We start from the raw sequence: 27,443 nt of genomic DNA on the forward strand, positions 1-27,443 counted from the left end.
AATGTGACTGTTGTGCTCTTAGGCGTCCGATTGATGCATAGGCACAGTCCCCTCACAGGAAGATTCTGGGTCGTGGTCCAGGTCCGTCTTCTGTCACTCTTGTTCTCACTTCCTGGCTCTTAGGAAGGTCATGAAGATCTATTGCGAAGAATATTCTTGTTACAGAAGATTGCAAGGAAGTATGTTATCATCTGACCTTGAGCCTTGTTAACATTTCAGAGGAGAAACTTAGTTCTTAGGAATCATTTTCCTGGCTCTACTGCTTCATTAGAAGGCAGCTCGCACTCTTTCCAAGATAGCACTGCTTTTACAGATTGGCACGAAATCTTTGTAGAGTTCGTCTTTGATGCTGAGTACCATTCAACGTCGATTGTATAGCTGGGGCCATTACAGAAAATTCTATATAATTTGAAAAGCTAAAAGCAGTGGCTCAACAACAGGTAAGTACATTTGTAATGGTAATATATATCACGGTTATATTGTTAGAAGACGTAATGGAAAGTTACTGGCACAGTCGCGCTTTATCCGCTTAGTGTTAATTGCTAACAGGAAGGTCATAGTCTTGTGTTTAAGCTGATGTTTTTTTTCCTTTTAAAGAGCTCTTTAATAAGGTCATGGTACATCCAGATAACAAAGTGTAATTAGGTTGGAATTACTTATTCACATTAACCTGTACGATACAGTGGACTTACCAGAGCTAATACTGTGACACAGCTTGTCAAGTCACAAATGGTAAAGCAGGTGGAAATATTCTGTGTAACTGCGAATTAATTCATGCTGGTAACATCTGAAAATTTCAGGTAGAAAAATTCCTAAAGTGGGTTAACGAACCCATGGATGACGAAGCATCGCAGGAGCCAGTTTCTCATAACAACGTGCAAGATACTTGCACAAGCAGTGGTTCAGAGGAACAAGACGTGCCTGTTGAAAAAGGGGATGACCCACCGGAGACGAGTGAGCCGGAACCTGGGAAGCGTCATGCCGTGTCTCCAGCTGGGGAAGTGGGAACAGAGAAGACTGACGGGGACAGCACAGAAGCAGCAGCGCCAGATGAGGGGGACTGCCCCGCCCAGGCTGCACCAGACCGTCTCCAGGTAGAAGCCGAAGGTGAGGCGAAATGTTCCCCCGCTTGCTAACGGACTTCCATTCCTTGTTTTAAGTGTGTTTTTCCCTCGTTATCACTTACGGCTCATCTATACCTAAGGATTCACTGCTGTTTATTCGTAAGTTGGAAGAAGGCGTATTTAGTGCAAATGTGCTAATGGCCGTGATTTCGCACCCAGAGCACCCTTGGCTGAACAAGCATGATAAAATAAAAGACTAAAGAGTAGGGGAAGCTGTTTGAGCGCCTCCATCTGTGCCACTAAGACTGGTCTCTGCCGCCGCCACTCTGTTCCGTGGGCGAAAGGTGCCAGTCCCTTTGATTCTAGTATTGCCCTGATTTTCTTTTGGATAATTATTTTGTTCTTGTTGTTTTTTTTGTGGTGATGGTGGTTGGTAGTGATGTTTGTTTTTTAGATGGTACATTGACATAAAAAAGTATTTACAGTAGTTGGCTATGATGAATGAAGAATAGTGTAGCATTTTCACTTCATGCCCTTTTGTACTATTTGAATTTATTTTATAATAGTTATACTCAGCGGAACATTATGGCTTTTATATAAGGCAGAAATTTTCATTTGACGTAGTATTCATTTTTACTGATGAATTATTTCAGGCTTGTCCTAATGGAACAATTATATCTGTGATGCTTTCTTATTTAGTATTGAGCGAAATACCTTATTTGACTCTTGATTTTCTCTTTCCGTGTGTGTGTGTGTGTGTGTGTGTGTGTAAACCTGCGATCTTTGTATTATATACTTCTTTGCCTTTCTAAACAGCATACTTAAGGTAGTTTAATATTTTTATTGCCATTGTACGACTGATGTTCATGTGGCACGTGCAGATTTCTGAAATGAGAATGCCTTATTCTCCTTTAATCTGTAAAGTAGCCCATTGAGATAGGTGAAATTATCCCTGTTCTATAAATAAGTAAAGCTTAGAGAAAATAAGAAATTTGCCCGAGATCACCCAGCCAGTAAGTGGCAAAGCTAGAACTTGGTACCAAGTTGTGTGATTCCTAAATCCCATTTTTCCACCCTACCCTAGCTCCCTAACCACCACTTGTCACGATGCTGGTGTTCTCACCTGGGGTGATACCACCATCTCAGGTATTTGGAAGATGGGTTAGATCAATCTGGGGGATTCCAGCATTTCGTACGTTAGATTACTTAATGTTAAGTCCTGTACAGGATGGTCTTGCACAATAAGGAGTTTTTGACTCAAAGCCTTAGTGTCTCCTCTCTCGCGAAACTCACTGCACTTTGCTATTGCAGTGATCAGATGAGCGTATTAGGACACAGTCCTTTGTTTGAGGACCGTTTCAATGTTTACTTTAATGTTTATTATTTGTCAGCATCAATTCTTGCCATCATACTTAGGTATGACAGCACTCTTGTCTTTCTAAGTTGCTGCATCTAATCTGCTCAGAAGTGAAACCAAATAACCAAACAAATAAAAATCACTTATCCAAGAAAAAGCCCATGTGAATGAATGAGAACCTTTTCTATTGAATGGAGCTAGTGACCCCTGTTTGAATTTCTCAGAGGCTGTAGGACTTGCAGGTCATGGCTAGGTTCAGAGGATTGATGTGGCTGAGAGTTAGAGCTTAATCAGTCCTTGGGAGCGTTTGTTTCAAAGAAGGGAAGGGAAATGTTTGAATTTCCATAATTCACCCACTAAAGCAACTTTATCTAAGAAACACTTACGTAATAACTTTTATACCTATAATAGTACCTCTCCACATCTCCTAACAATCCTGTGAAGTAAATAGCTAAAATACTACCCATTCATTCATTCTTTTTGAGGAATTAAAAATTGGAACTTAGAGAGCCTGGGTTGCTTTTCCAAGCTCAAGGAGCCAAGAAGTGGCAAAATGGAGGCTATAACCTGAAGCCAGTGCTGTTTCCAGACGCCCTCCACCCTCCGGCGTGTGGCTGGTACGTGTGCTGGCGCGCAGTCCCAAACTGTAGTTACTTGCTGTGGCCACAGGTTAGATAAATTCACCTGTGATTTCCTCTTTCTGTAGTGAGCATCTGTATTATTTCTATTCTTTTATTGTAGCTGAAAATAAAAAGAAGAAGAAGAAGAAGAAGAAAAGCAAGAACAGAAAGGGAATTGGTCTGCCTCCTGAGATCACTGCTGTGCCTGAGCTGGCAAAGTACTGGGCCCAGAGATACAGGCTCTTCTCCCGCTTTGACGATGGGATTAAATTAGACAGAGGTAAGGTATATATGTAATTTTTAACTTCATTTTGAAATCATTTCAAACTTATAGAAAAGTCGCAAGAACAGTAAGAAATTTTCCTATCCCCTTTATTCAGATTGAGCTATTTTTAACGTTTGGCCACATTTGTTTTGTCATTCTCTGTGTGCGTGTATGTAGGTATGTTTTCTGATCCAGTTGCCCCTACCCCTTAGTACTTTGGTGTGTATTTTCCAAGAACAGTGATATTTTTATGTGACGATGATAAAGTTACAAATTTCACGTTGTTACAATATCATAATCAACAAATCAGTACTCTAGTTTCATCAATTATACTAATCATGTCCTTTATAGCATTCTTTTTCTTCCAGTATAGGGTCATGTGTTACATTTATTTTCATGTTCCTTTAGTTTCCCTTAATCTGGGATAGTTCCTGAGCTTCTTTGTCTTTCATGACTTTGACATTTTCCAGAGAACAGCTGCCAGTTATTTTCTACAATGTCTCTCAGTTTGGGTACATACGTGTTTTTTAAACTCCAGACTCAGGTTTAATCTGTATTTTTTGCATCTTAGGATAGATAGCAAAAGCAATTGATAGATTATTAAGCAGAACATCTGATGTGCAGACAGATGTAAGTTAATGAATTCACACTGGAACATTTGAATTCTTTCTCAAGTTTTCCCACCATGACCTTGAAGAGCTAACTTAAACTCAGTTGCGCAGACGGAGGCTTGCTTTCGTACTGGGGCTATACCTAAACATTGGTCTTTATTAACTGTCCAAATCGGGAGGTATTGATCTGTGTGGAGTTTCAGGGCTTCTCTGAGCCTCTTAAAATTATTTGTAAAACGTTGTCTATCAGGGAGAGTACATAAGAGTTTGTTGGGGAAATAAGACTGGAGAAAAGCGTTCAGTTCTATAAAAGGAGTTTATGTTTTTATTCTTCCAGCAATGAGGAGCCATTTAAAGTTTTGATGAAGAAAGAAAGGGAACAGGAAAATTGGTGCATCATTTTGTTCAGAGAAATATCTTTCTGAAAAACGTAAATTCCTTCTATTGGGAAAGAAGGAGGGCGGTGTCCTTTTTTTCTGTGGAGTGGACATGGGACCTCCTTTCTGAAAATGATGAGGGTTCTGCTGAGCCTACAGCTCTGCAGTCTTGCTGTCACTTCCTTGCTTTTCTGACCCTTTAGACACGTGCAGATTTTGCTAAGTGTCCCGTACAGATGCGGTTCATTGCTTCCCCTTCAGGAATTAAATAATTGGGAACCTCGGTGAAGTCTGGGGAGTTGGTCAATTAAAATAGCTAACTTTCCATTTTCCGTGATGGGTAGTCAGTCGTTAATACTTCAAAGAGAAAAATCAGAATTGCATTCAGTTGTTGGAGGGATATTGCAAAAGAATCAGGCAAGAATTGAGGGGGTTGTTTCTGTGGAAGTTGGGTCTGGGAATGATACTGCCCCTTTTATAACAAGATCTGTGGACCTTTCCTTTCAAACGAGATAATATATAATTTTTTGAAAGGAGAAACTAAGTATTTTCTTTTAAGCATTTAGTGTACAGTAATGTTGGCTGTGTTTGTGTTTGGCTTGGCTTCTTGCCATCGAATGTCATAACAGACGCCCTCTTCCCTCGCAGAGGGCTGGTTTTCAGTTACACCCGAGAAGATCGCTGAGCACATCGCCGGAAGGGTCAGCGGGTGCTCCGGGTGTGACACCGTAGTCGACGCGTTTTGTGGAGTTGGAGGAAATACCATTCAGTTTGCCTTAACAGGAAAGAGAGGTAATTGCTCGTCAGTAGTTTATTCATTAATTAATTTCGGTTTATTCAGTAAAGGCTTCATTTTGCTTCGGCCTATCTCTACTGAGATTTAATCATTGACAATTTAATGCCAAACATTTAACGATAAGAGTTAACGTACATTAAGCATACACTTTGTATACTGGTTTAAGTGCTTAATATGTATTTATTTAGTCAACGATCTTGTGACATGTTATCTTTTACTACTATCTGTGTTTCACAAATAAACCAAGAAGTAAAAGATGAAGTAACTTGCCCAAGATCACACAGACGCAGCTTGGCGGAGCCAAGATTATAGCATTATATAATATAAACTAAAAATATGGAAATGGGAGACTATTCTTTGGGAGAAGAGAAGAGTAGGCAGGGGGTCCCAGCTCTGTCCCTCACCATCTGTATGACCTCGGACATCCTTTAGCCTTCATTGAAAGGAGACATTAAATTGAGAGAACCTCTGTGATACCTTTCAGCTCTGACATCCTAAGACACTAAGAACCTTTTAAATATTGGACTGTCCTCATGGTTGCTTGACTTCAGAATCACAAGGAAGAAAACCTCTGTTACTATTGATATATCAGTATATATCCGCTAGGAACTGTGTCAAGTAGGCAGTACATGTGCTGTTTCCCCGGGGGAAAGAAGGCTTTATGAAACTGGACAGTCTGCCCAAATTGACTTAGCGGAGTCGGGAATCCAGGGCTTTTACTTGGCTTTCTCTGTATCTGATATCCCTTTTCTTTCTCAGTTCTTTTTAAAATGTAGTATAATGTGATATTTTAGAGATAGCAACTGTTAAGTCATACTCTGAAGATGCTTTTTTCCACCAATGTCTTTATATGTAAAGCTTCCATTTCAGTAAATTTCAGTTGTCTTATTGATTTATATAAAGTTCTTTATGTTAACTAGGAAAACATATGATTCTGGAAAGCATAATGTAGGAGCTAGGAAATGATGAAGGGCAACCCAACATTGATGTTAAGACCAGTGCTGATGAACTGTGGCCCTTATTCAGTCACTCCAATGCTCCAGAGCACGACATTTGCTCTCTCTGTGTGGTCTCCTAAGAGTCTGGATGAAAGCTGTTTTCATATTTACTGGAATAGTAGTTAACTTTCTTGTTCTTCCTGAATTTACTACTTTCTCTTAAAGTTCTTCTCTGCCTTTGCCAGATAAGCCATTCCTATGAGCTCCAATCCGTGTTTATTGCATGGAAGTGATTTTTTTCCTCAAAAGTTGTCAAATCTGTCTTCATTTGGCGTTGTACTGTAACGTGAATTAAAATATCTGCCCTCTGATAAAACAGCAGATAGATCTGGAAATTTTTTCAGAATATTACGGAAACAGTCCATATTGTAGTTTTGTATTTCTACGAATACAGGTCTGTTGCCAAGGCTCTCTGTAGCTTAGTGCACATTTGGTAAAGGAAAATGTCTAATGTGGGTCCCAAGCTAAAGAAGACTGCTTCTGCCCGACTCCGTCACAGCCCCATCACTCACACCTACAGATCTCCAGCCCCTGGGGAGAAAAGGAGGCACACCCAGACTCCACCCCTGGCGGGTGCGGTCACGGTCTGGCTTGCAGCCTGTGAGCCGGAAGCTCAGGAGTCCTCAGTTGTGTTCATAGCGTGGTGTCCCGGGACCTTCTCCCCGAAGCAGTAGGAGCTCACGGGTGCCCTCACAGTCGTGGTGGGTGCCGCCCTAGTGTGGGCGAGCTGACTCCACTGGGGCAGGGAGTTCAAAGTATAGTTGCGTGTGTGTGTGTGTGTGTGTGTGTGTGTGTGTGTACACACATACGCATGTAATCAGTTACTCTTTACACACACACACACACACACACACACACTTGACCCTTGAACAATGCAGGAATTAGGGGCACTGACACTGCCCGCCCCCATGTCAGAGATCCGAGCGTAACATACGGTCGGCTCTCTGTACCCGACGTTCTGCATCCGCAGATTCAACCCCCCGCCGATCACGTGCTCCTGTCCTACACGTCTAGTAAGAGAAATCCACCTATAAGTGGACCTGTGCAGTTGCAACCCGTGTTCTTCAAGGGTCAGCTGTACACACGCGCGCGTGTGTGCATACACGTGAGAAAATGGCGTGTGTAGTCGGCACGATCCCTTTGTGTCAGACCGATTTCCACCCACATAGCTGCTGTCTATGCAGGTACTCAACTGAATGGTTAGAGAATTCCCAGAGTTTGCATTTTGCTGTTAAAGTTTTTTTTCCCCCTTTATATGAATTCCAGTGGCTCTGTATCGGGTCTGCCCATTAGGACTTCCTGTAATGATGGAAATGTACCTGCACTGTCCAGCGTGGTAGCCACTAGCCACATGTGGCTATCGAGCATTTTAAATATGGCAGCGTGACTGAGGATCTCAATTCTTAATAGTATTTAATTGGAATCGATTTAAAGGCAATATCCACATGTGGCTAGTGGCTGCCGTTATCGGACAGCACAGTTCTACGTGGTATCCACCAGCATTTGTCAGCACTTCCTTCACCTGCTAGACTGAGTTGCTTGCACTCTCTTAGGCCTGACAACAAAGACGGCCTCCGAGGGGAGCGCAGATGAAAACATGACAACTAACTGAATACATTTGGTGTTGAAGGTCATTTTTTTCCGTTGAATTTTTGCTATTGTCAGTATATCTTTGCATCTGTCTCTATACTATAAATGTAGCAGATTAAGCAGCTAAAAAGGACATTTTTCTCTTTTATAAATATGAATGTTGTTTTTTTTAGAACAGAAAAAATAGTGTTGCAGATGCGTGATTTTGCAACATGACTGGTGCTTATATCCATTGCTCAGGTGATTTATTTAGCACATTCTTTCTCAAAAGCATTAACAAATTTTGAAACCAGTATTTTCTGGAATGCAGCTGTTTCCTTGACAACCATGGTGTATGTATCAGGATTCCACTTAGCCCTTGCAGATATGAAATATTGCCACTAACATCCTGGTGCACGTACAGGTGCACTTGAGTAATTTACCGCAAGACACAAGTGAGCCAGAATTAACTTAGGTTTGTGTTGCTAATTACGAAATTGCAGTAAATTAAATGAAAGCCCGTGTGGTGAAAACATAACATCTGTTCCCTCTACCTAAAATGTCTCATTAAACGTCACCAGCAGATGTTTTTGCATCTCTTCTTCATAAGTTGGCTATATCGGTTTGTCAAAAAATGGTTTATTTTGCCTTTCGGTAGAAGTTGTCAAATTTGGCTTCCTTTGGAAGTTGCCTCATTTTGAGGAAATTGGTCTTAATCTGAAATCTTTTATAGGCTTTCCATGCAGCCATCACCTTCCCGAGTGTTTGCCGCTCGGCTGTCCACCACACAGAGAGCACGGTGCTGACCACAGACCGGGTTCATTGGGTGCTGGGTGGCCACCGTCACTTCTTGCCTCGGCCCAGCGGGCTGACTGAGGCAGCTCTGGAGGCCACACCCCTCAGTCACTTTTTCTTGGTACCACACAAGTGAATCTTTCTAGCTTAGATTAAAATGTTTAATTCTCTCATATATATGGCCTGACCTTCCTTTAAAAAGTCTTTTAAAAAGGGTCTCGCACAGAAAATAAACCGACTGCTCAGAAGATGAACTAGTCTATATAACTAATAATCAGCATCATTTAACTCATCTTTCTTGTTCCCGTTTTAGTGATCGCCATTGATATTGATCCTGTTAAGATCGATCTTGCTCGCAATAATGCAGAAATTTATGGGGTAGCGGACAAGATTGAGTTCATCTGTGGAGATTTCCTGCAGCTGGCTTCTCGTTTAAAGGCTGATGTCGTGTTTCTCAGCCCACCTTGGGGAGGACCAGACTACGCCACCGCCGAGATCTTCGACATCAGCACCATGATGTCTCCTGATGGATATCCTTTGGAAGTCCTTAGAGTTTCCTCAAGCAGTGGTTGTGGAGAGGAAGTGTGTGTGTGTGTGTGTGTGTGTGTAAGAAATTAGTGAAGAGGAGAGCTATTAGCTAGTAGCACTTGATAGATTCCAGTTTGTTTTGCATAAAAATTAACTGGTGAGTGATCTCCAAAAGTTACGTTGTATTTATGTAACTGTGAGGTTATATTTCCATTGGTTGCTCTCCAATTTTACCGTTACAAAACAAGAACTAAAAGGCATTAATTGTGTGGCATTATTGTCTGGAAATGGGGGTTTCCTCAAGACCTGTCCCTAGAGTCTGGGTGACTGTCCCCTAGCTTTTCTTCAGCTCACGCTGACTTGAATCCTCTGTGTCTGCAAAGTTTCCCTGTTACTCTTCCAGGATGCTGAAGCAAACCCTTATTTCATAAAGAATACCATTTGTTATTCGTCCCTTTCTCTATCTCTGCTCCCCAGGGGAGTCATGTATGACTCTAACAGGAATTGTGTTTTAAGTTGCTAATTAAAATTTAGAAAAATACAGTGGACAGAGTTACTTGTCTTTACTCTTTACTAGAAAGAGACGGTATTGTGCTTTCCTATTCTTCCTGTTGTCACAAAACCTAGGAAATGGCCGAAAGAAAGAATGTGTGTCTCCGGCTCTTGGTTTCCTACCACTAGGATAATAGAATAAATAGATTTAACTTCTGATCCCTGACCCGTCAGGGACAGTATGCTACTTAATTCTCTTTTAGGTCCCATTGGAGGGTATAGTTACGTATCGGAGTACATTTGGGTTATGATGTAGTAAGTGAAGAATATATCTCTGATCAGAAATTAACTACTGTTTTTGTTACTTTTCCTTAACTACTGTCCACCTTTGAAATTTTCAGACTTTCCCAGAAGATCACTAATAATATCATTTATTTTCTTCCAAGAAATGCTAATGTTGACCAGGTAAGCCATTACTGAAGAACTTCTATGAGCCTCTTGTGTGACTGTTAACAGAGATTGGACGGAAAAAGATACAGGGTCTTTCTTTACTTGAGAACGTGTTTATGAGAAGTCCCTGGCTTTCTGACTATTATTAGAAAACTGGAAGTGCTTAGCAGTTAAATCCGTGCCTGTTTCATCCTGTTCGTCTCCACGGCTCCTGGCCCGCATAAACATAAACGGAGCGCTCTGGGCTTGTCCTTCCGCGTCCTGAAAGGGTGAATGTGTGGTGTCTCACGTGTGCGCACCTCGCCGAGCCGAGATCCCGTTCCTGCGGCCGCCCTTGAGAATAGGTTTTGGGTATTCCTGAAGATGGCAGCCTAGATAGAAATCCACAGGCAAATAAAACCTCCATGTGTCCAGGAACAGTTTTAACCATAGGACACTTGACTAACGTTCAGATGTCCTTGTTCCGTTCTTATCATAAACATTTATTTTAAACATGTTGGGTTTTTTCCCTAGAATAATAACTGCCTCACAAAGATGTGATGATGTCTTTATTTCATGCTTTTGTTGGTGTTTTTTATAAGCGCTTATTACATGTCTGCTTTGTGTGAAGCATTCTATTGAAAATCTTCTGTCTTTCATATTTAAATTTTACCCCAGTGTTGCTGGGTGCCGGTTTTCCCTTCCTCTCCCATTTGGTACTTGAGAGCCAGCTCTGTCACTGAGCTTTGTTCATCATGCTTTATTCTGGAGACATTATCTCCATTATTTGTTCAACTATTTTCTCACCATCTTTTTTCCTTTTTCGGGACATCTGTTATGTGGATGTTAGTCTCCCATAACTGTATTTTCTGGTGTTTTGTCCCCTTTTTCCTTCTGGGAGATGACCTCAGTCTGGTCTTCATTCCTCACATATATAAATTCTCTCTATCCCATCTACTGTGTTTTTTATATTCTTTACACCTAATGTTTCTGCATTGTGTTTTGTTTTCTTCTTTTGCACTGGAATATTTTTATTATTATAAGAAGTTTAAATCATGAATCTTTTTTATCCTTTCTGCATTTGATATAATTTCTAGGCCTGTTTGTGTTTCTTCCATGAAATATTCGTGGTCCTCAGATGTCTTGTTTTACTGGCTATTGGCTATTCTCGAGTAATGCAGAAGGAGAAAGGCCAGGCCAGAATCCAGTGAGCGTCAGACCTCGCTGCCCTTTAGAGTCATTGGGCATTTGTAAGAACTGACTCTCCGAGCCCCATCCCAGAAATTGATCTAACCAGTTTCTTAAGCTTCCTGGGTCATTCTGATGTGCAGCCTGGGTTGCAAACCACTAGCTAGGGCTGTGTGGGCCCCAGTGGCCACCTGCAGGGGTGGCGGTGGGTGAGCTCTGGGGCTGCTCACCCGCCAGCTCAGGACTGCGGTTCCTTTTCACCAAACACCATCGCAGGACAGCGGCCCCCCTTGGGGAGGGGCTGGGCAAAAGCAGCGACTGAAGGCTGTACCCCTTCACCACAGAGTGTCCGGCATCAGCCCGAGGATGTCTGGAGAGCAGGGGGTGAGAGGGCAGCTGCCAGGGCTGGGTGCCCACCTGCTTCTCTCAGCTTCTCACATCAGAGCTGCTCTTCAGCCGCCCTCGCTTTCCAGCTGTAGCTCTGCAGGCGCGGCACAGACGCTGTTTAGCCGAGGCCACGGCAATGGGCGGGGAAGAGCGAGAGCAGAATTTCACGTTTCTTGTGTTCCTTCCTCCTGTTTTCAGTTCCCACAGCCACTGCCTCCTGCCCCCCGGCCAGAGGCACTGCCCTCCATCCTACACAAGTACTCTCTCCGTCTCTCTCTCTCTCTCTCTCTCTCGAGCCACCCCAGGTCTCTCCATAGGTTTCTTTTGTTTGGTGGTTTCCCTCTGTTGTGTCTCCAGACCTGTCTTACCAGGGTCAGCAGGCACGCTAGTTCAGCATCTTCTCAGGATTACAGGATAGTGATAGTGCAGCCTTCTCCTAAGAAAGGCAGAGATTAAAAAGCCCTGGCTTTTTGCTGGATGACTTCAGGAAAGGCCCTGGATGATACGGCAGGTAAACCAGACTTTAAAGCTAAAGCAGATTTGACCGGAGGAGTTGAGGAGAAGGTGGCCAGAACATCAGTGACACGGAAGTAGGAGGACGTGGATAATGTTCTGGTAATGGGCTGAAAACAGAGACGCTGAGAGTCAGGCCCGAGTTTCGTCTCAGCCCTGCCACTTGTTAGTGGTGGTTTTGAAGAGCAAATGAAATAACGGATAAAGCATTTTTCACAGTGCGTCTAGACCATAAACCTCAAAAAGTCTTGTGTCTGTTACTTAGAAGATCCTGTCATAAAGTTATCGTGGAAAGAATGTAAGCATTACTAAGATTTTGAAGAGGACCAATCGGTAAAGATGTCATGTTTTCTCTAGAGGAGAGAATAAACAGCTTTGATATTTGTAAAATGGGGACTTCCCTGGTGGTCCAGTGGTTAAGACTCTGTGCTTCCAATGCAGGGGGCGCGGGTTCGATCCCTGGTCGGGGAACTAAGATCCCACAAGCTGTGTGGCATGGCCCCCCCCCCCAGAAAAAAATGTGTGTGTGTTTTTTGTACAATGACAGGATTTAATTTATAAACACACATCCCAGATTATAGATTTTTTTTCTCTTCCTCCTCTCAGAAACCAGTAATACTTAACTTGTATTGGACATATCTTATTTTAATGCGTTACACTTTCCCGTCTTTGGTTCATCTGCTTAGTCTTTGGAACACTGGGTCTCTCTCAGATCTGGCTGCAAATTAAATTACCTGAGTGGCTTTTTTTTTTTAATTGTGGTAAAATGTACATGACAAAATTTACCATAAATCATTTTTAAGCATACAATCCATGGTGTTTAAATACATTCATGTTGTTGTACAGGCATCTCCACCGTCCAACTCAGGACCTTTTCATCTTCTGAAACTGCAACTCTGCACCCATTATGCACTAACTGCCCATCCCTCCACTACCTGCCCCTGACACCCACCATTCTACTTTTGTCTACAAATTTGACTACTCGTGTATACCTCATACTTACATAGCTCATGTATGTGGAATCATACAATATTTGTCCTTTTGTGTCTGGCTTACTTCACTTAGTATAATGTCCTTAAGGTTCATCCATGTTATAACATGTGTCAGAATTCCTTTTATTTTTAAGGCTAAGTAGCGTTCTGTTGTACGCGTACACTGCATTTTGTTTATCCATTCTTCCGTCCACGGACGTTTAGGGTCCACGGGTCCACATTTTGACGGTTGTGGATAAGGCTGCTGTGAACATGGGTGTACAAATATCTAGTCAAGTCCCTGCTTTCAGTTCACTTGGTTATATATTCAGAAGTGGAATTGCTGGATCACATGGCAATTCTATTTTTAGGTTTTTGAGGAATCACCTTACTGTTCTCCACAGCAGCTGAACGATTTTACATTCCCACCAGCAGTCCCCAAGAGTCCTGATTTCTCCACAATCTCAGTAACGTTTGTTGTTTTCTGTTTGTTGTTGTTGTTCGGTAATAGCCATCCTAATGGGTATGAAATGGTATCTCATTGTGCTTTTGACTTGCATTTTCCTAACGACAAGTGATGTTGACCATCTTTTCATGTGCGTATCTTCTGAGTATTAATCCGTTATCGGATATATGCTTTGCCAGTATTTTCTCTCATCCCATGGGTTGCCTCTTTACTTTTTTTTTGGCCACGCCGAGCAGCTTGTGGCATCTTAGTTCCCCGACCAGGGATCGAACCCCGACCCTCGGCAGTGAAAGTGCAGAGTCCTAACCACTGGACTGCCAGGGAACTCCCTCTTTACTCTCTGCTGCACAAAAGTTTTTAATTTTGATGAAGTTCAGCTTATCTGATGTTTCTGTGCGTTGCCTGTGCTTTTGATGTCATATCCAAGAAATTATTGCCAAACGCAATGTCTTGAAGATTCTCCCCTGTGTTTTCTTCTAAGAGTTTTACAGTCACAGCTGAGTAGCTTTTTTAAACTACTGAGACTCAGGTCTACTGAGACAGATTGTCTCTAATTTATTTTCTGGGATGAGACCCAAGCATAATTTTTTAAAACCCCCCACGTGATTGTCATGTGCTGCCAGAGCTGAGATTCTCTGGGTTAAAAGAAAAGGAAATAGAATTAACAAGTCTGAGCCCCTACTCTGTGAGTTAGAAGGGGCTGCTCTTAGATCTTGCTGCCTGTTGTCTACCGATGAGCCATTGTGTCTAAACATTAGGTCTCTCCAATACTTTGTGCTGTTACAAGACGGGAGAAAAAGCACTATCCCCTTGCTTTATGCATTTTTATATCAAATTGAATATTAAACCTAATATCTGCTACTCATGTGACTCAGATCTGCGTTCTAGATTCCCAGATAAGGCTGAGCCTATTCCATAATTCTCTTTTTCTCGTATATAAATATTATGCATCAAGAAAAGAAGAAAATTTTTGAAAAGATAAAAGATATTATGCATCATAACTAGTCTCATGAGAGGCTAGATGATCCTTATATTAAACATTAGATGGGCATATTTGGGTACTTGAATGACAATAGGAAATTCACTATTTTTTTACGAAAGTTCAAGTGAGTACATTTTTTCTAGCTAAATTAACACTTGCCCAAGGAGGAAGTTAACTTTTTTTCCTTCGTTTTGGTTTACTTCACACACCTGCCAGAATTCCGGTTTGTAGTTCATTCACATTTTCTACCTCTAGAGGGAGTAATGACACTAGAGAATAATAAAAGTCAAAAAGAAAACTTAAGATTTCAAGCACATTATATTGGTATTGAATTTAGATCAAATTACAGTGGGAAATCACCTTTTCTTTTTATAATAAAATGAAGACAACCTATCCACATGTAGGATTTTTTAAATGAGAGAAGAGACGGTGCTACAAGATTTAGAAAGAGCAGAGTAGCAGAGAAGTCAGCCTTTTTTGTTACGGAGCATTTAGAAGATCACAACACCCTGAACTTACAAATGGGTTGGGTTCTAAGTTCATGAGTCCTGCTGTTTGAAACCCAGCCTACGTTTTTCTCATAGAAATGCCTATAGAAGGACAGTTAAGTTCCCATCCAGGGAGACCTGTACTCTGGATAACATTTATATTTAGGGTAGTTAAGCTGACTGTGGACTCGATACAAATATAAGTTGTCTTATAATCTTTCCATATAAGTAATAAGTCTCATTGTTTTCTGGATCTAGTAAAATATTTTTCCAGGTCGCCTTTTTCCTCAGTCTCTTATTCCCTTCCTCTGTTTGGGGTTTATTCCAGGACATGTGTCCCTTGTCATCCAGACTCTCACTGTCAAACTCAGGCTCTTTGGAGGCAAGGTATATCTCACTCATTGAAATCACTATAGATGGAGTGCGGGATTATTGTATAGTATCTACTTGACGCCTGTCTCTTGCTGTGTTTTCCTTCATTTCTTTCCTTTGACAGCCATAGATTTGCAGCCAGTACTTGCTTTGGGTTTACCATGCTTTCCAAACATGAGAATCGTCTCTTTTAAGTAGTAAATGTATACAATATGGATAGAGGTTTGAGCAGAGTAGAATGCTTAGTCTCCCCAAAGAAGCCACACGGCAACGATTGTCAGACACCGTGTTTGTATGAAACCCCTGCGGGTGGAACGTCTAACAGGAGGTGTCCTGTCTCCCAGACAGACCTGGGAACAGAGAGAGGAGCGGCTCCTGGTCAGTTCGATATAGTGCCTCCTCATCCTTGTTTTTTTGTTTTTTGTTTGTTTTTCTCATCCTTATCTTTGTTTGATTTCATAACTCTTAAAATGTGATTACTCAGAAAAGTGAGAGCCTTTGTACTTTTCAAGTCAAATTAATGTAAGTGACTTTTCCTTATAACTTGTTCACAGCAGTACAGAGAGCAGGGCAACACTGGGCGCCCTCCCTAAGGGTTGTGTTGAGAAAATTAACCAGGCGCCTTCCTGGCACTTGTCTCGTAGGCGTGCTCCCCCCTTCCACGACTTCCCCGGACAGACATCATGAGAACAGTTGGGCCAGACCGCACCTATTTTATTGCCTGATAGAGCAGGAAAATATTTACAGATTAACCCAACACTGTAGGTAAAACTTATCCTGCGATTATTTAAGTGGTATCTTTAAGTCTAGAAATTGGCATTAGATTTAATCAAGAGACGTTTCTAGTCGGCAGAATTCTTGAGGCTCCCATCAGAGCCAATACATAGCGTCTAGGAAGTGTCACAGTCATCGCACTTCTAATGGCTTATTTTGTGAGATAGGGAGGGAGGACTGATTTATAGGGAACATTTCTAAAACTTACCATATAAACGAATACAATTATATGCATTTGAATAGTTAAAACTATTTATAGATATGGAAACTGTTAGGTAATTTTGTTATTTGGGGAAACACTTTAAATATAACAAAATTCAGTTCATTGGCATTTTTAGTGTTTGATTTTTGGCTGAATACAATAAATGTTTACCACTAATTTCTTTGCAAATATTAGTTCTAAGCTATTACAGCAATCTGCTCATTCAATAAAAGGAAAATTGGGGCCTTACTAGTTTCTAAATATTAAGCTTGATAAGAAATTGTGTCAAATTGCTCTAAATGAAATTTGCATAGTAGAAATCTGGTCTGATGGCAGCACTGTCATGTAGCCAAAACTATATCCATGTGGTAAATGTGATAAAATCACCCCAACAGTTGGAGGTCCCTTAAACTCCAGGTGTGGACACCGGAAGCAGGAGAGAACAGAAAGAGGGCTGAGAGCTGGACTGCACTTCTGGTACCTGTAGGAGTAGTAACTCTGAAACTGCTTTCCCTGAAAATGCCCAGCCTTTAAAACGCAGGGCACTCACCCTACAGAATTGCATTCATCCTGCAAAGGACTGTCCCCTGCGTTTATATACAACATAGGACCCTTGTGGTAGTGGCACACGTACTTAGAGTTTGCAGGGTGCCCTGCACGTTCCACTGGATCCTCATGGCAGCTCTGCAGTGAGCCGGTCAGGTCATCGGCCCGCTCGCACCGATGCGTGAACGAGGGACGGGTAGGCCTTTGCGGGTCTTTCTTTCTCGCGGCGGCAGTCAGTGCCTTCCTGTCTCCCGCTGGCAAGGTCCTCATCACCAGTCACAGAGTTGGCCACCACGAGAGCGGGAGCCGTGGACAGAGGTTGAGGTGACAAGACAAGCGAAGGGAATTAGAATTTTTGCTGAATCGGTTGTTTCATTGCTGACTGGTGAGAAGGACAACAGGGGGCTAAAACTTCACCTCCAAATGACCGGCGCTTGCTGCGGAGCTTTATCTGCCACGGGGATTCTCTTCTCTCTTCCAGCCACTGGCACCCAGGCTTCTAGACCAGCTCTGTTCTTAGTGAAATTCACTGCTTAACCATACGTGGCAATTCAGGATACAACCGGTCAGCTTCTAACGTTCACCAGCCAGCCTTTCCCTTGGAAAGTTTGCCGCTGGACAGTTAGAGCGGTATTATTCATTCCTGTACGGCATGTACATTCTGTTTCTTGGGGGGGGGGGGTGCCTGTGAAGCTGGCCTCCTAAGGCTAACTGAGAAAGTTCAACCGCTTCTGAACCTAAGCTTATATTTCCTTCCCCCCCCCACCCCCCGAATAGGTTTTTCAATAAAGGACGCCACACACAGAGCTGTATACAAGTCCTGTGCCGTTAACCAGGGGCTTCCTTGTTCTCTAGTCTGTTGTGCTTTAGGGAACTTGTTGAATTTAAGAACAGTCTTCCTGTTTCCAGTACCTGTCCTGGTAACAGGTGAGGGACGAAGCTTAGTGAACTCTGGTTATTATAGCCTTCTCCTGAGAGATGCATGTAGGTGAGCTTTTTTTTTTTTTTTTTTTTGGTAGGTGAGCTTTTGATGCCCAGGAGAATTTTTTTGACATGTCACCAGTGTGCTCCTGTTGACAGTGAGACAGTGATGGCTTTTTAAAATCTTATTTGTCTTAATCAACAAATAAATATTTGAAGGAAGAGAGAAACAGAGAGGAAATAATAATGTCTGTGAGAGCCTGAGGTAGCATTCGAGTTATATGAAAAACAGCAAAAAATAAAAAATAAGATTTATTCACTTAAGCATAGAAATCTCACTTCTATTTACCATGTTCAGAGATGTGGAACTAATTTCAATAAGTATGCGTAAGTTTGAATATTGCCTGGTTTTCCATTGATAAAAAATATTTTCTTTTATTTCCCAGAGAACTGTTCATCAGAAATATTTTTGTCCAACCTTCATTTTTGTGAAGTTATTAGTTGGATGTAACAAAAGAAACTTAAGGACAAAAGGGAATTGTGGGTGAGACACTTGTCTGTTGGATGTTAGGTTTCTTTTTTTTTAATTAACTTTTATTGGAGTATAGTTGATTTACAATGTTGTGTTAGTTTCAGGTGTACAGCAAAGTGAATCATATACATATATCCACTCTTTTTTAGATTCTTTTCCCATACAGGTCATTACAGAGTAGTGAGTAGAGTTCCCTGTACTATACAGTAGTCATTAGGTTTCTAATCAGTGCCAATATTTCAGATGCTTTTTGCTTATGCCACTGTAATTGACAGAGATCTATAGGCCCCATAAAAAGTACTCTTCATATTCACTTGGTGTAATTTGCTTCTAAGCAAGATTTTGCATGTTGCAGAAACAATCACTTCTCCAGTGTAGTCATAGGACATTTTTTTCAGTGTTCTAATTGTTCTGTATCCTTTTTATAATAAAGTATTTATTATATATTTTTCCATGAGGATCCAGTTTAGAAATTATTTTCTCTCATTCAGTTACCATATATTTTTACTTTATATCGGTTTGCTTTTTTTTAAAAGTGCAATTTTGAATCTTTATTTAGCTCTTAAGTCTTCTACACTGTACCTTTTATTTCACTAAAGTTATCACCTGCATTGTGATCTTTACCCATTTCTCTTTTCCCCATCCCCAAAGAACAGCCTTATTGCCTGACATGAAATCTAGTTGATGAGAGTTCATTCCTTAGTTCTAGTTCCAGCCCAAACAAATTGTGATTTCTTTTCGTAAATCTAGTACCAAATTTCGGTAAATCAAGTACAATACCAAAAATGTAGCATGTCATCCAGAGCTGCTGATTTCCCTCCCTCCCCTTCCCCTCTCTCCTTCCTCTTCCTCTCCCTCTCCCTCTCCCTCTCCCTCTCCTTTCCCCTTTCCTCTCTCTCTCTCTCTCTCAATTTATTAAACTTTAAGAAAGGGGAAGGAACCAGATGACATTTTGTCAGTTAAACCTGCTAGTGAAAAATAAAGAGAGCTGGAAATTGATGGCATTAAGTTTGCTTGAAACAAAATGTTATTTAATGTCTTGAACTACATAATCTTTAGTCTTTCGACTCTAGAATTCTAACCTTGAAAATATATGTACTTGTGAAAATATTAGAAAAACACAAAAAGGCTAAAGTTAGAAATTATTTTTAATTAGAACACTTAAAGTAACATATTAAGTTTGTTTTTTTTAAAAATTTCTTTCTGAACACTAGATAGGCGTTTTCTTTTTTTTTTTTAATTAATTTATTTATTTATATTTATTTTTGCCTGTGTTGGGTCTTCGTTTCTGTGTGAGGGCTTTCTCTAGTTGCGGCAAGGGGAGGCCACTCTTCATCGCGGTGCACGGGCCTCTCACTATCGCGGCCTCTCTTGTTGCGGAGCACGGGCTCCAGACGCGCAGGCTCAGTAGCTGTGGCTCACGGGCCCAGCTGCTCCGCGGCATGTGGGATCTTCCCAGACCAGGGCTCGAACCCGTGTCCCCTGCATTGGCAGGCAGATTCTCAACCACTGTGCCACCAGGGAAGCCCTAGATAGGCGTTTTCCATACTTGTTTTAATTGTCCATCATCTGAGTCTCCCAGCTAGAATGTAAGATCCATGAAGGCAACATTCTTTGGGTTTTTTTGTTGTTTTTGTTTTGTTTTGTTTTGTTTTGCTACACTCCACTGCCTAGAACCAAAACTTTTAAGCTATTTGTTCAGTAGTTGTTGAATAAGATATTTTATTTTATATAATAATTTATAAATAACTATTTTTATAATAGACCTCAAAAACTCCCACGTAAGACGTCTTCATTCCTTTTTCTATCCAAAGCACCCAAGTCCAGGCAACCCTACCTTCTCAGAGATTTGTTTTTCTGTAATTCTATTTATGGCTTACAGGGTGCTCTTTTTAGAGAGATAGGTAGTATTCCTGTTTTTTAGATTTCGGAAGCCAAACCCTGTCTTAATGGCTTTCTATATTGGTGAGCAAATTATTGGTAGAACTGGTATTTAAATCTGCCTCTGATTGCTTTTCTCTGCTCTCCCTGTCCTAGCAGATTTTTTTGCTGCTGTTTCAGCTCTGCCTTGCTTCTCTTCACCCGACCTCTTCTCTCTTCCTTCCCTTCCTCTTCCTCTCTCCTTCCCTAACCCCACCCCCAGAGAAAACTTCTGCTTGCCAGTCTCACTTTCTTTAAATAAATCACTATTTAAAGGAATGGGAGAAATACTGCGCTTAAGTTATATCTTAACTCATAGAAAAATTACTGTGAAACAATTATTTTTTTTTTAACAATTATATTTTAAATATACTAGTCAAAATGCCTTTTATTGGTTAAAGACAAATTCTTCATTTTGCCCTTCCTTGTGAAAAATCAGACTGACATAAAGATATCAAAATAGAAAATAAAACACTTCTTCCTAAGAATTGCTGCTCTAGTTCTACCTGAATAATGACGTGCCTCATTAGTAAACAGTGGGATGCATGTGTGCCTCTCATCCTTGTAACAGATGCTGTGTTTCACTTCTGCTGTCATCTGTTCCTATTGGTAAAAACACAGCTGTCTCTTTTGCATCTCTTTGTGGGCCGGGGGGTCGGTTGGGGGGGGGGGGGGTTGAAATTGACATTGTTACTGCCTTAGTGGGACAGCCTCTTTTTTTTTTTTTCTTATAGTGTGTACTATAGAATGAGCTTTGCTTCTTCCCTATTTCTGTATCTGTGACGTTTTTCTAAGAGGAAGTTGAAATGCTTTAAAATACATACTCATTGGTGAGGTACAATAAATCTTACCTTCCACTTGATGCTGGTGGAGCATGTTTAATACCAGTGAGATTAGATCTCTCACCTCCAAACCAAACTAGACCGACAACACCTCTCTTTGCAAAATACGCAGCTACAGTTTTGCCCGTTACAGTGACGTAATTACAGAGGTGGTGTCTCTGTCGTTGGTGCTGGTCCCTGATACCTGGGGAGCCCTCTCTCCAGCACCCCGTGTCTTCAGTTCTCTGAGTCCCCGGGCCTCCATGTGTTCCCTTCCCCTTCATCCTCGCTGCTGCCCTGGCAGACTGGTCTCTGGTGATGTAATCATGGGCAAGGAGGGAGTATATTTGCTAGTAACGGACCTGAGAGGTTGGATGAAGAAATGTTGGACCCGAACAGACCTTTTCTGTCTAAGAACTTAGGGCAAAGTATTGCCAATTTGAAGCATCCTTTTGAGGTTAACTATGTGAAGGTGGAGAGGGACGGTGCTTTTAGCTTCCAAATAACGGCGTTAGTCACCATATACGGTAGACCTCAAAAAGAGTGATGTAGGGCTTCCCTGGTGGCGCGGTGGTTGAGAATCTGCCTGCCAATGCAGGGGACACGGGTTCGAGCCCTGGTCTGGGAAGATCCCACATGCCGCGGAGCAGCTGGGCCCGTGGGCCACAGTTACTGAGCCTGCGCGTCTGGAGCCTGTGCTCTGCAACAAGAGAGGCCACGATAGTGAGAGGCCCACGCACCGCGATGAAGAGTAGCCCCCGCTTGCCACAACTAGAGAAAGCCCTCGCACAGAAACGAAGACCCAACACAGCCATAAATAAATAAATAAAATAAATTAAATTAAAAAAAAAAAAAAAGTGATGTATTTAACCACAATAAAAACGGGGGAGTGGGAGACTTAAAACTACACACACACACAAAAGAGCAACAGGTGGAGGAGGTGATTCAAGCTGGGAGAACAGCACCAGAGCCCACCTAGAGAAGTAAAAGGTGTAGGTGGTAGAGGCTGGAGCTCCCATGAAAGTCGGGCGGGGTCTGTCTTGCTCTCTGATGTATTCCATCTTAATAAATAAACCTGATATTTGGGAACGATACGTTGATTTTCTGTTCCTCTAAGTTCCGTAACCTTTGGCATTGGAGAGATTAGGTCTTATACAATAACAGAGCACTGTGGTCATACCCGTAATGTCAAAAGTGTCTGAAACAAGTATTTCTGCCACCAAATAGTGCGTTAATACCCACCTGGAAAGTAACAGTGAACGTTTGAGATGCCTCCTTATTTGAAAGACTTAAATAAAAAGCCAGAGCTGTATTATTTGATAAAGCATCTGAATGAAAGATTTCTTTTGAAACCATGCTCATGTATGTGTGACTTTCTTCTGTCCCCTTTTTAGGTGGCGTCCTTGGCTGGGCCTGGAGGGCAAGTGGAAATAGAACAAAACTTTCTTAATAATAGATTGAAGACAATCACTGCTTATTTTGGGGAACTGATCCGCAGATCAGCCTCTGAATCGTAAGTGAGGTGGTGTAGAGACCAAAAGATCATAGCGGTCAGAACACTATTCACTTGGAATTTCTTCTCTATATTCACTGATACTTTGTACCCATAGTCAAATGGGTATTTGTACCCTAATACACTTTTTCCCCACGTTGATGCAGTACCATCCGGAATTTGCTTTTAAACATCCATTTATCGTATAAAGTTAGTGTTTTTTGAGTTTCTATTGAAAAAAATGTGAAATATATTTTGTAATATAGAAGTTTATATTCTTTTTCTATTAAAATGGCAGTGAAAAGAAGAAGAATATGTGTTGCGTAACTATTCATCCAAAAGGTGTGTTCAGTCATTTTTAAAGTAGGTCAAAATTCAGGGACGGGGGCTCTTTCGCCACAGGGGATCTGGGATCTTTATCTTGTAATAATATGGGCATATTAAACATGGTTTTGGCTGGGCTAGAGCTGGGGGATTGAAATAAAATGGAAAATTTCCAGTAAATATTAGGAAAAAAAAAAACAAATAAAAAACAACTTTGTTGGAGAATGGAGCAGTGCTAACTTTAGTCTCTTGAAACCTTACAAAGTTTTCCTGATTGCCCTGCCATACCGTAGCAGTTGAACTGATCATTAAGGATTAAATTAATTTCTTATTATTGAATTTGCAACATCAAAATCTGTCGATGTTCTAGGTTTTTATACTTTTTCATCAGGTAGGATTAGTGTCGAAACTGTAAACTTGTCACCGCTTTTTAAATAATGGCAGCGTTGGTCATAAACAGCTCTATACGTGGCCCTTAGCACTAGAATATGCTTACTTAGCCACTTGGGGTGGGAGATGGGAAGGGTAAAAGCAGATTTCCAAAATCACCAATTATTTTTTAGTTTTTGTCACTTAACCTTTCATGGATATACTTTTCTCCACAATATATTTTCTTGTATATTGTTAACATTAAAACTAATTTGTCTTCCTGAACATGTGTGACCGTGTATAAGTAGAACAGGAAGCCTAACCAAGGTTAAAATATTCCTGCCCTCTAATGGCACAGATATAGCTGACTTATAAAATGATTCATTTACAAATTAGTAGAGCTCAAAAGAACCTTACCTACTAAGCAACCCCCGTGTCCAAATAAAATCTTCCCGAGAAGCCAAATCATGTTCTGGTCCAACTCGGTTTTATTTTCTTGTTAAATTATAAAACTTTTTAAAGACACTTTTATAAAAGTGAATATGTATTCCAACAATTTAAATACAAAGTGAACACAGCACCCTCACCTTACCATCCGCCCCTGCCTGGAGCCCTTCCTCTCCATCCCCGTCTCCCACACTTCCTCTCCTTTTCCCAAAGGCAGCCGCTATTGACACTTCGGTGTATGTCCTTTAAGACACTTCTCTGCAGTATAAGCTTGTGCATACACAGTGGGATGGGGTGGGATTGGATTATATTATTTTGGCGTTTGAGTTTTGTTTTTAATTTAATGTCTTACAAATTTTTCCACATCAATACGTATACATCTTCTAACAATCACATAATATAAATCTATGAGAATTTCTTTAACCGTTACCCAACTCTGAACACTTACATTGTTCCCAGTTTTTGCAACTGCAGATAGCACCATGGTGTATATTTTTAAGTAGAGTAGATTCCTAGAAGTGGAATTTTTAAGTCAAAGTTCATGCTTATTGTTTTCTTTAATGTATCATGTCAGGTTGCTCTCCAAAAATGTATATTCTCACTAGTTATGCATGAAAGGGGCCGGTTTTCCCCACAGCCTCAAAAACATAGCATATTTTTTCACTTCTTACTGTTACCAATCGGAACAAACAGTAAAGTTATTTTAATTTGCATGTCCTTATTAACTAGTAAGGTGTGAGCAATTTTCAATATATTACCCAAATTGCACGTGTTAGGCATCTAATGTTGTCACCAAATGAATAGCTAACTGCCACATCATTTTCTATCAAGGGAACTAACATTTCTCCATTAATTTGTTTTATGTCTTTCAATAAAACTTCATCATTTTAATTGTATAAATCTTGCATTTTTTTGCCAAGTTTGTTGCTTGATATTTCACACTTTTTGTTTGATTTTGAATGGGATCTTTTTTGTTGTTACGTTTTCTAACAGGTGTATTGTTATGTATGTAACAGTGTTTTTAATTTCTTCCTTACATCCAGTCACCTTACCAGAACTCTTTTTAATAGTTCGAATAGCTTTTCAGTTATTTCACTTTGATTTTCTAAATAGGCAGTCATGACATCTGCGTGAGCCGTTCTCTTTGCCAATGTGTATACCTCTTAATTCTTATTCTCTTCCTATTGCATTGGTTAGGATGCCAGGAATGTTATGATAATGGCATTTTTTCCCTTGCTTTTTATCTTACAATGAAAGATTAGAAGCATTTCTTTTGAATGTTATTGCGGCTTGCATTAAAATTAAAGATACTGCTTTTCTTTCCTAGAGTTTCTTGTTCATATTTAATCTAATAAAGTACCAAATTACTTTTGAAATTTCCAGTTATTCAACCATATCTGCATTTTATCTTTAAATCCTGCTCTATCATAATGTATTATTTTAGTTCACTACTGAATTGCACTTGAAGAGTTTACTTTGTTTTGTCTTGTTTTGTTTATGTTTGTTTTTTGTGCACCTTGCTTGGTTTTGGTGTCAGAGTGAGACTGTTCTGGCAGAATGCTCTGGAAAGTGTTTTATTTTTTTGTGTGTGCTAAATAACATTAATCTTTTCATTCAGGTTTTTAAAAAATGTCTTGATAAGTTGTTTTCTTTTAAATTTATAATTCCCTGGAAAACATCCATTTGCTTAGATGTTGGTTAATGGTTTATTGATATAAAGTTAGTACATTTTCTCATATTTGCTTTCATTCCTTTTTTTAAAAAATGTTTATTTATTTGGTTGCATCGGGTCTCAGTTGTGGCAGGCGGGCTCCTTAGTTGCGTTGCTTTCATTCTTTAACTTTTCATTTGTTAGTAATTTCTGTCATAAAAAGGTTGAAAAACTAGCCCCCAAAATTTTCATACACTGTTTACTCTTCTTCCCAAATGTGAATATCTTATCTCAGACTCTTCGTAAGTGGACCCAGACAATTCTGGAGGAAATAGCAGAGGAATCTAAGGCAACGTGAAACGCTCCCCTAGCCCTAGGGGTTAGGTCACATCCTAACCAGCCAGAGGCAAGACTTAAGCCCGGCCAGCTTCCCAACCTGCAGACAGTTGTCTGCTACCATGATGGTGCTGCCATATCTGTGTCAGTACGTGCTGTTAGTTCTTCATTAACTCAGCTAACTTTTTAAAACAAAATTTATTTGAAAAAGAATTTCAAATACTGCCATAAAGGAAAGATCACTATGCCTTTATGTATTAATATTTTCACAGTTCATCCATTTACTTTCTAAACGCTGCGCACCTGAGGAACAGTGGCATGGATCGCGAGTGTAAAGACGATGAAGGGCCACGGTGTCCCTCAGGGAGCTGGCAAGTGTGCCTGGCCTGCTTGCTGCGCCATGAAGGCCGCCCCCTGAACAGCAGGGGGACACACAGGAGCTTTCCAGGTTAACCAGTTGGGACAAGACATTCCAAGAAAGGAAGCAGCATCTAGAAGGCACGAAGGCCAAAGAATGACGAGTGTGTTTAGGCTTCGGCGAACGCCAGGCCCCCGGAGAAGCTGCTGGAGAGCGAGCCCGCGTCCCGTGCCAGCGAGGGCGCGCCGCTGCTCCCCGAAAGCAGTGCGGGCCTCGCTTCTTAGCACGCTGGGTACCAGCGACCGCAGCTTCCGAGCAGTGACCCGTGTAAATGGCCGCTCCAGAAGCTGCGGCAACTGGAATGGGGCATGAAAACAACTAAATTTCTACTGGCGGCAGAGCACAGGCACTGCCAGACGCGTGCCCGCGGGCGGTGTTTGCCGGGCGCGTCCGCAGCCGCCTGAATGCGCTCCGCGGTCCGGTCCCGGGGAGGAGGCTTCTCCCCCGGCCAGCGCTGTGCCCCCGGGCGTGAGTGCGGCCGCGGGGAGAGGCGGACCTGAGACGGGGAGGAGGCAGAGCCCGCGGGGCGTCCCGGCTCGCTCGCTCGCTCGCTCCTCCTGATGGGCGCTCAGCTCCTGGCGTCCCTGTAAGACACCACCGTCTTTTCTGCGCCAGAGAAGTGGGTTAATTCCCCAGCTGTGAATGGGGAAGGCGTTCTGCGACCAAGCCAGGTGCCTAGTGGAAATGCAGGAGAATATCGGTGGGAATCATCTAGAGCCACACTGTGGATAGATACACGCTCAGTAGAAATATATGAGCCGCAAGTGTAAATGTACACTGTCTAGCAGCCACGTTTAGAAGAAGAAACAAAAGGGGGGTGGGATGGATTGGGAGATTGGGGTTGACATACATGCACTGCTATGTGTAAAATGGATAACTAATGAGAACCTGCTGTAGAGCACGGGGAGCTTTACTCAGTGTCTGTGGTGACTTCAATGGGAAGGAAATCCAGGGAAGAGGGAGGGGACATATGTATACGTATAGCTGATTCACTTTGCTGCACAGTAGGAACTAACACAACATTGTAAAGCAATTATACTCCAGGGCTTCCCTGGTGGCGCGGTGGTTAAGAACCCACCTGCCAATGCAGGGGACACGGGTTCGAGCCCTGGTCCGGGAAGATCCCACATGCCGCGGAGCAACTAAGCCCGTGCGCCACCACTACTGAGCCTGCGCTCTAGAGCCTGCGAGCCACAACTACTGAGCCCGCGTGCTACAACTACTGAAGTCCGTGCGCCTAGAGCCCATGCTCCGCAACAAGAGAAGCCACTGCAATGAGAAGCCCGCGCACCACAACAAAGAGTAGCCCCTGCTCACCGCAACTAGAGAAAGCCCGCGCGCAGCAACGAAGACCCAACACAGCCAAAAATAAATTAATTAATTTTTTTTTAAAAGCAATTACACTCCAAAAAAAAACCAGAT

General features: G+C 41.7%; 1 protein-coding gene across 7 annotated transcripts in view; it reads left to right on the top strand.

Moving 5' to 3' along the window:
* The window catches only part of TGS1 (trimethylguanosine synthase 1), a 39,783-nt gene extending 13,688 nt beyond the window's left edge, over positions 1-26,095 (top strand). For 3 of the 7 annotated variants that reach the window (XM_068525349.1, XM_068525350.1, XM_068525348.1), the window contains exons 8-14: positions 801-1,107; positions 3,163-3,321; positions 4,943-5,086; positions 8,766-8,982; positions 9,859-9,937; positions 22,379-22,497; positions 25,876-26,091. In XM_068525349.1, coding sequence (XP_068381450.1) covers positions 801-1,107; positions 3,163-3,321; positions 4,943-5,086; positions 8,766-8,982; positions 9,859-9,937; positions 22,379-22,497; positions 25,876-26,056 — 1,206 coding nt within the window. In that variant the 3' untranslated portion in view covers positions 26,057-26,091. Of the gene's footprint in view, positions 1-800; positions 1,108-3,162; positions 3,322-4,942; positions 5,087-8,765; positions 8,983-9,858; positions 9,938-22,378; positions 24,448-25,875 lie in introns of those variants that run through there. The other 4 variants (XM_068525344.1, XM_068525345.1, XM_068525346.1 and 1 more) reach the window with 4 other exon arrangements.
* The last annotated feature ends 1,348 nt before the right edge of the window (positions 26,096-27,443 follow it).

Source organism: Eschrichtius robustus, chromosome 17, assembly GCF_028021215.1.
Source record: "Eschrichtius robustus isolate mEscRob2 chromosome 17, mEscRob2.pri, whole genome shotgun sequence".
Classification (NCBI taxonomy): domain Eukaryota; kingdom Metazoa; phylum Chordata; class Mammalia; order Artiodactyla; family Eschrichtiidae; genus Eschrichtius; species Eschrichtius robustus.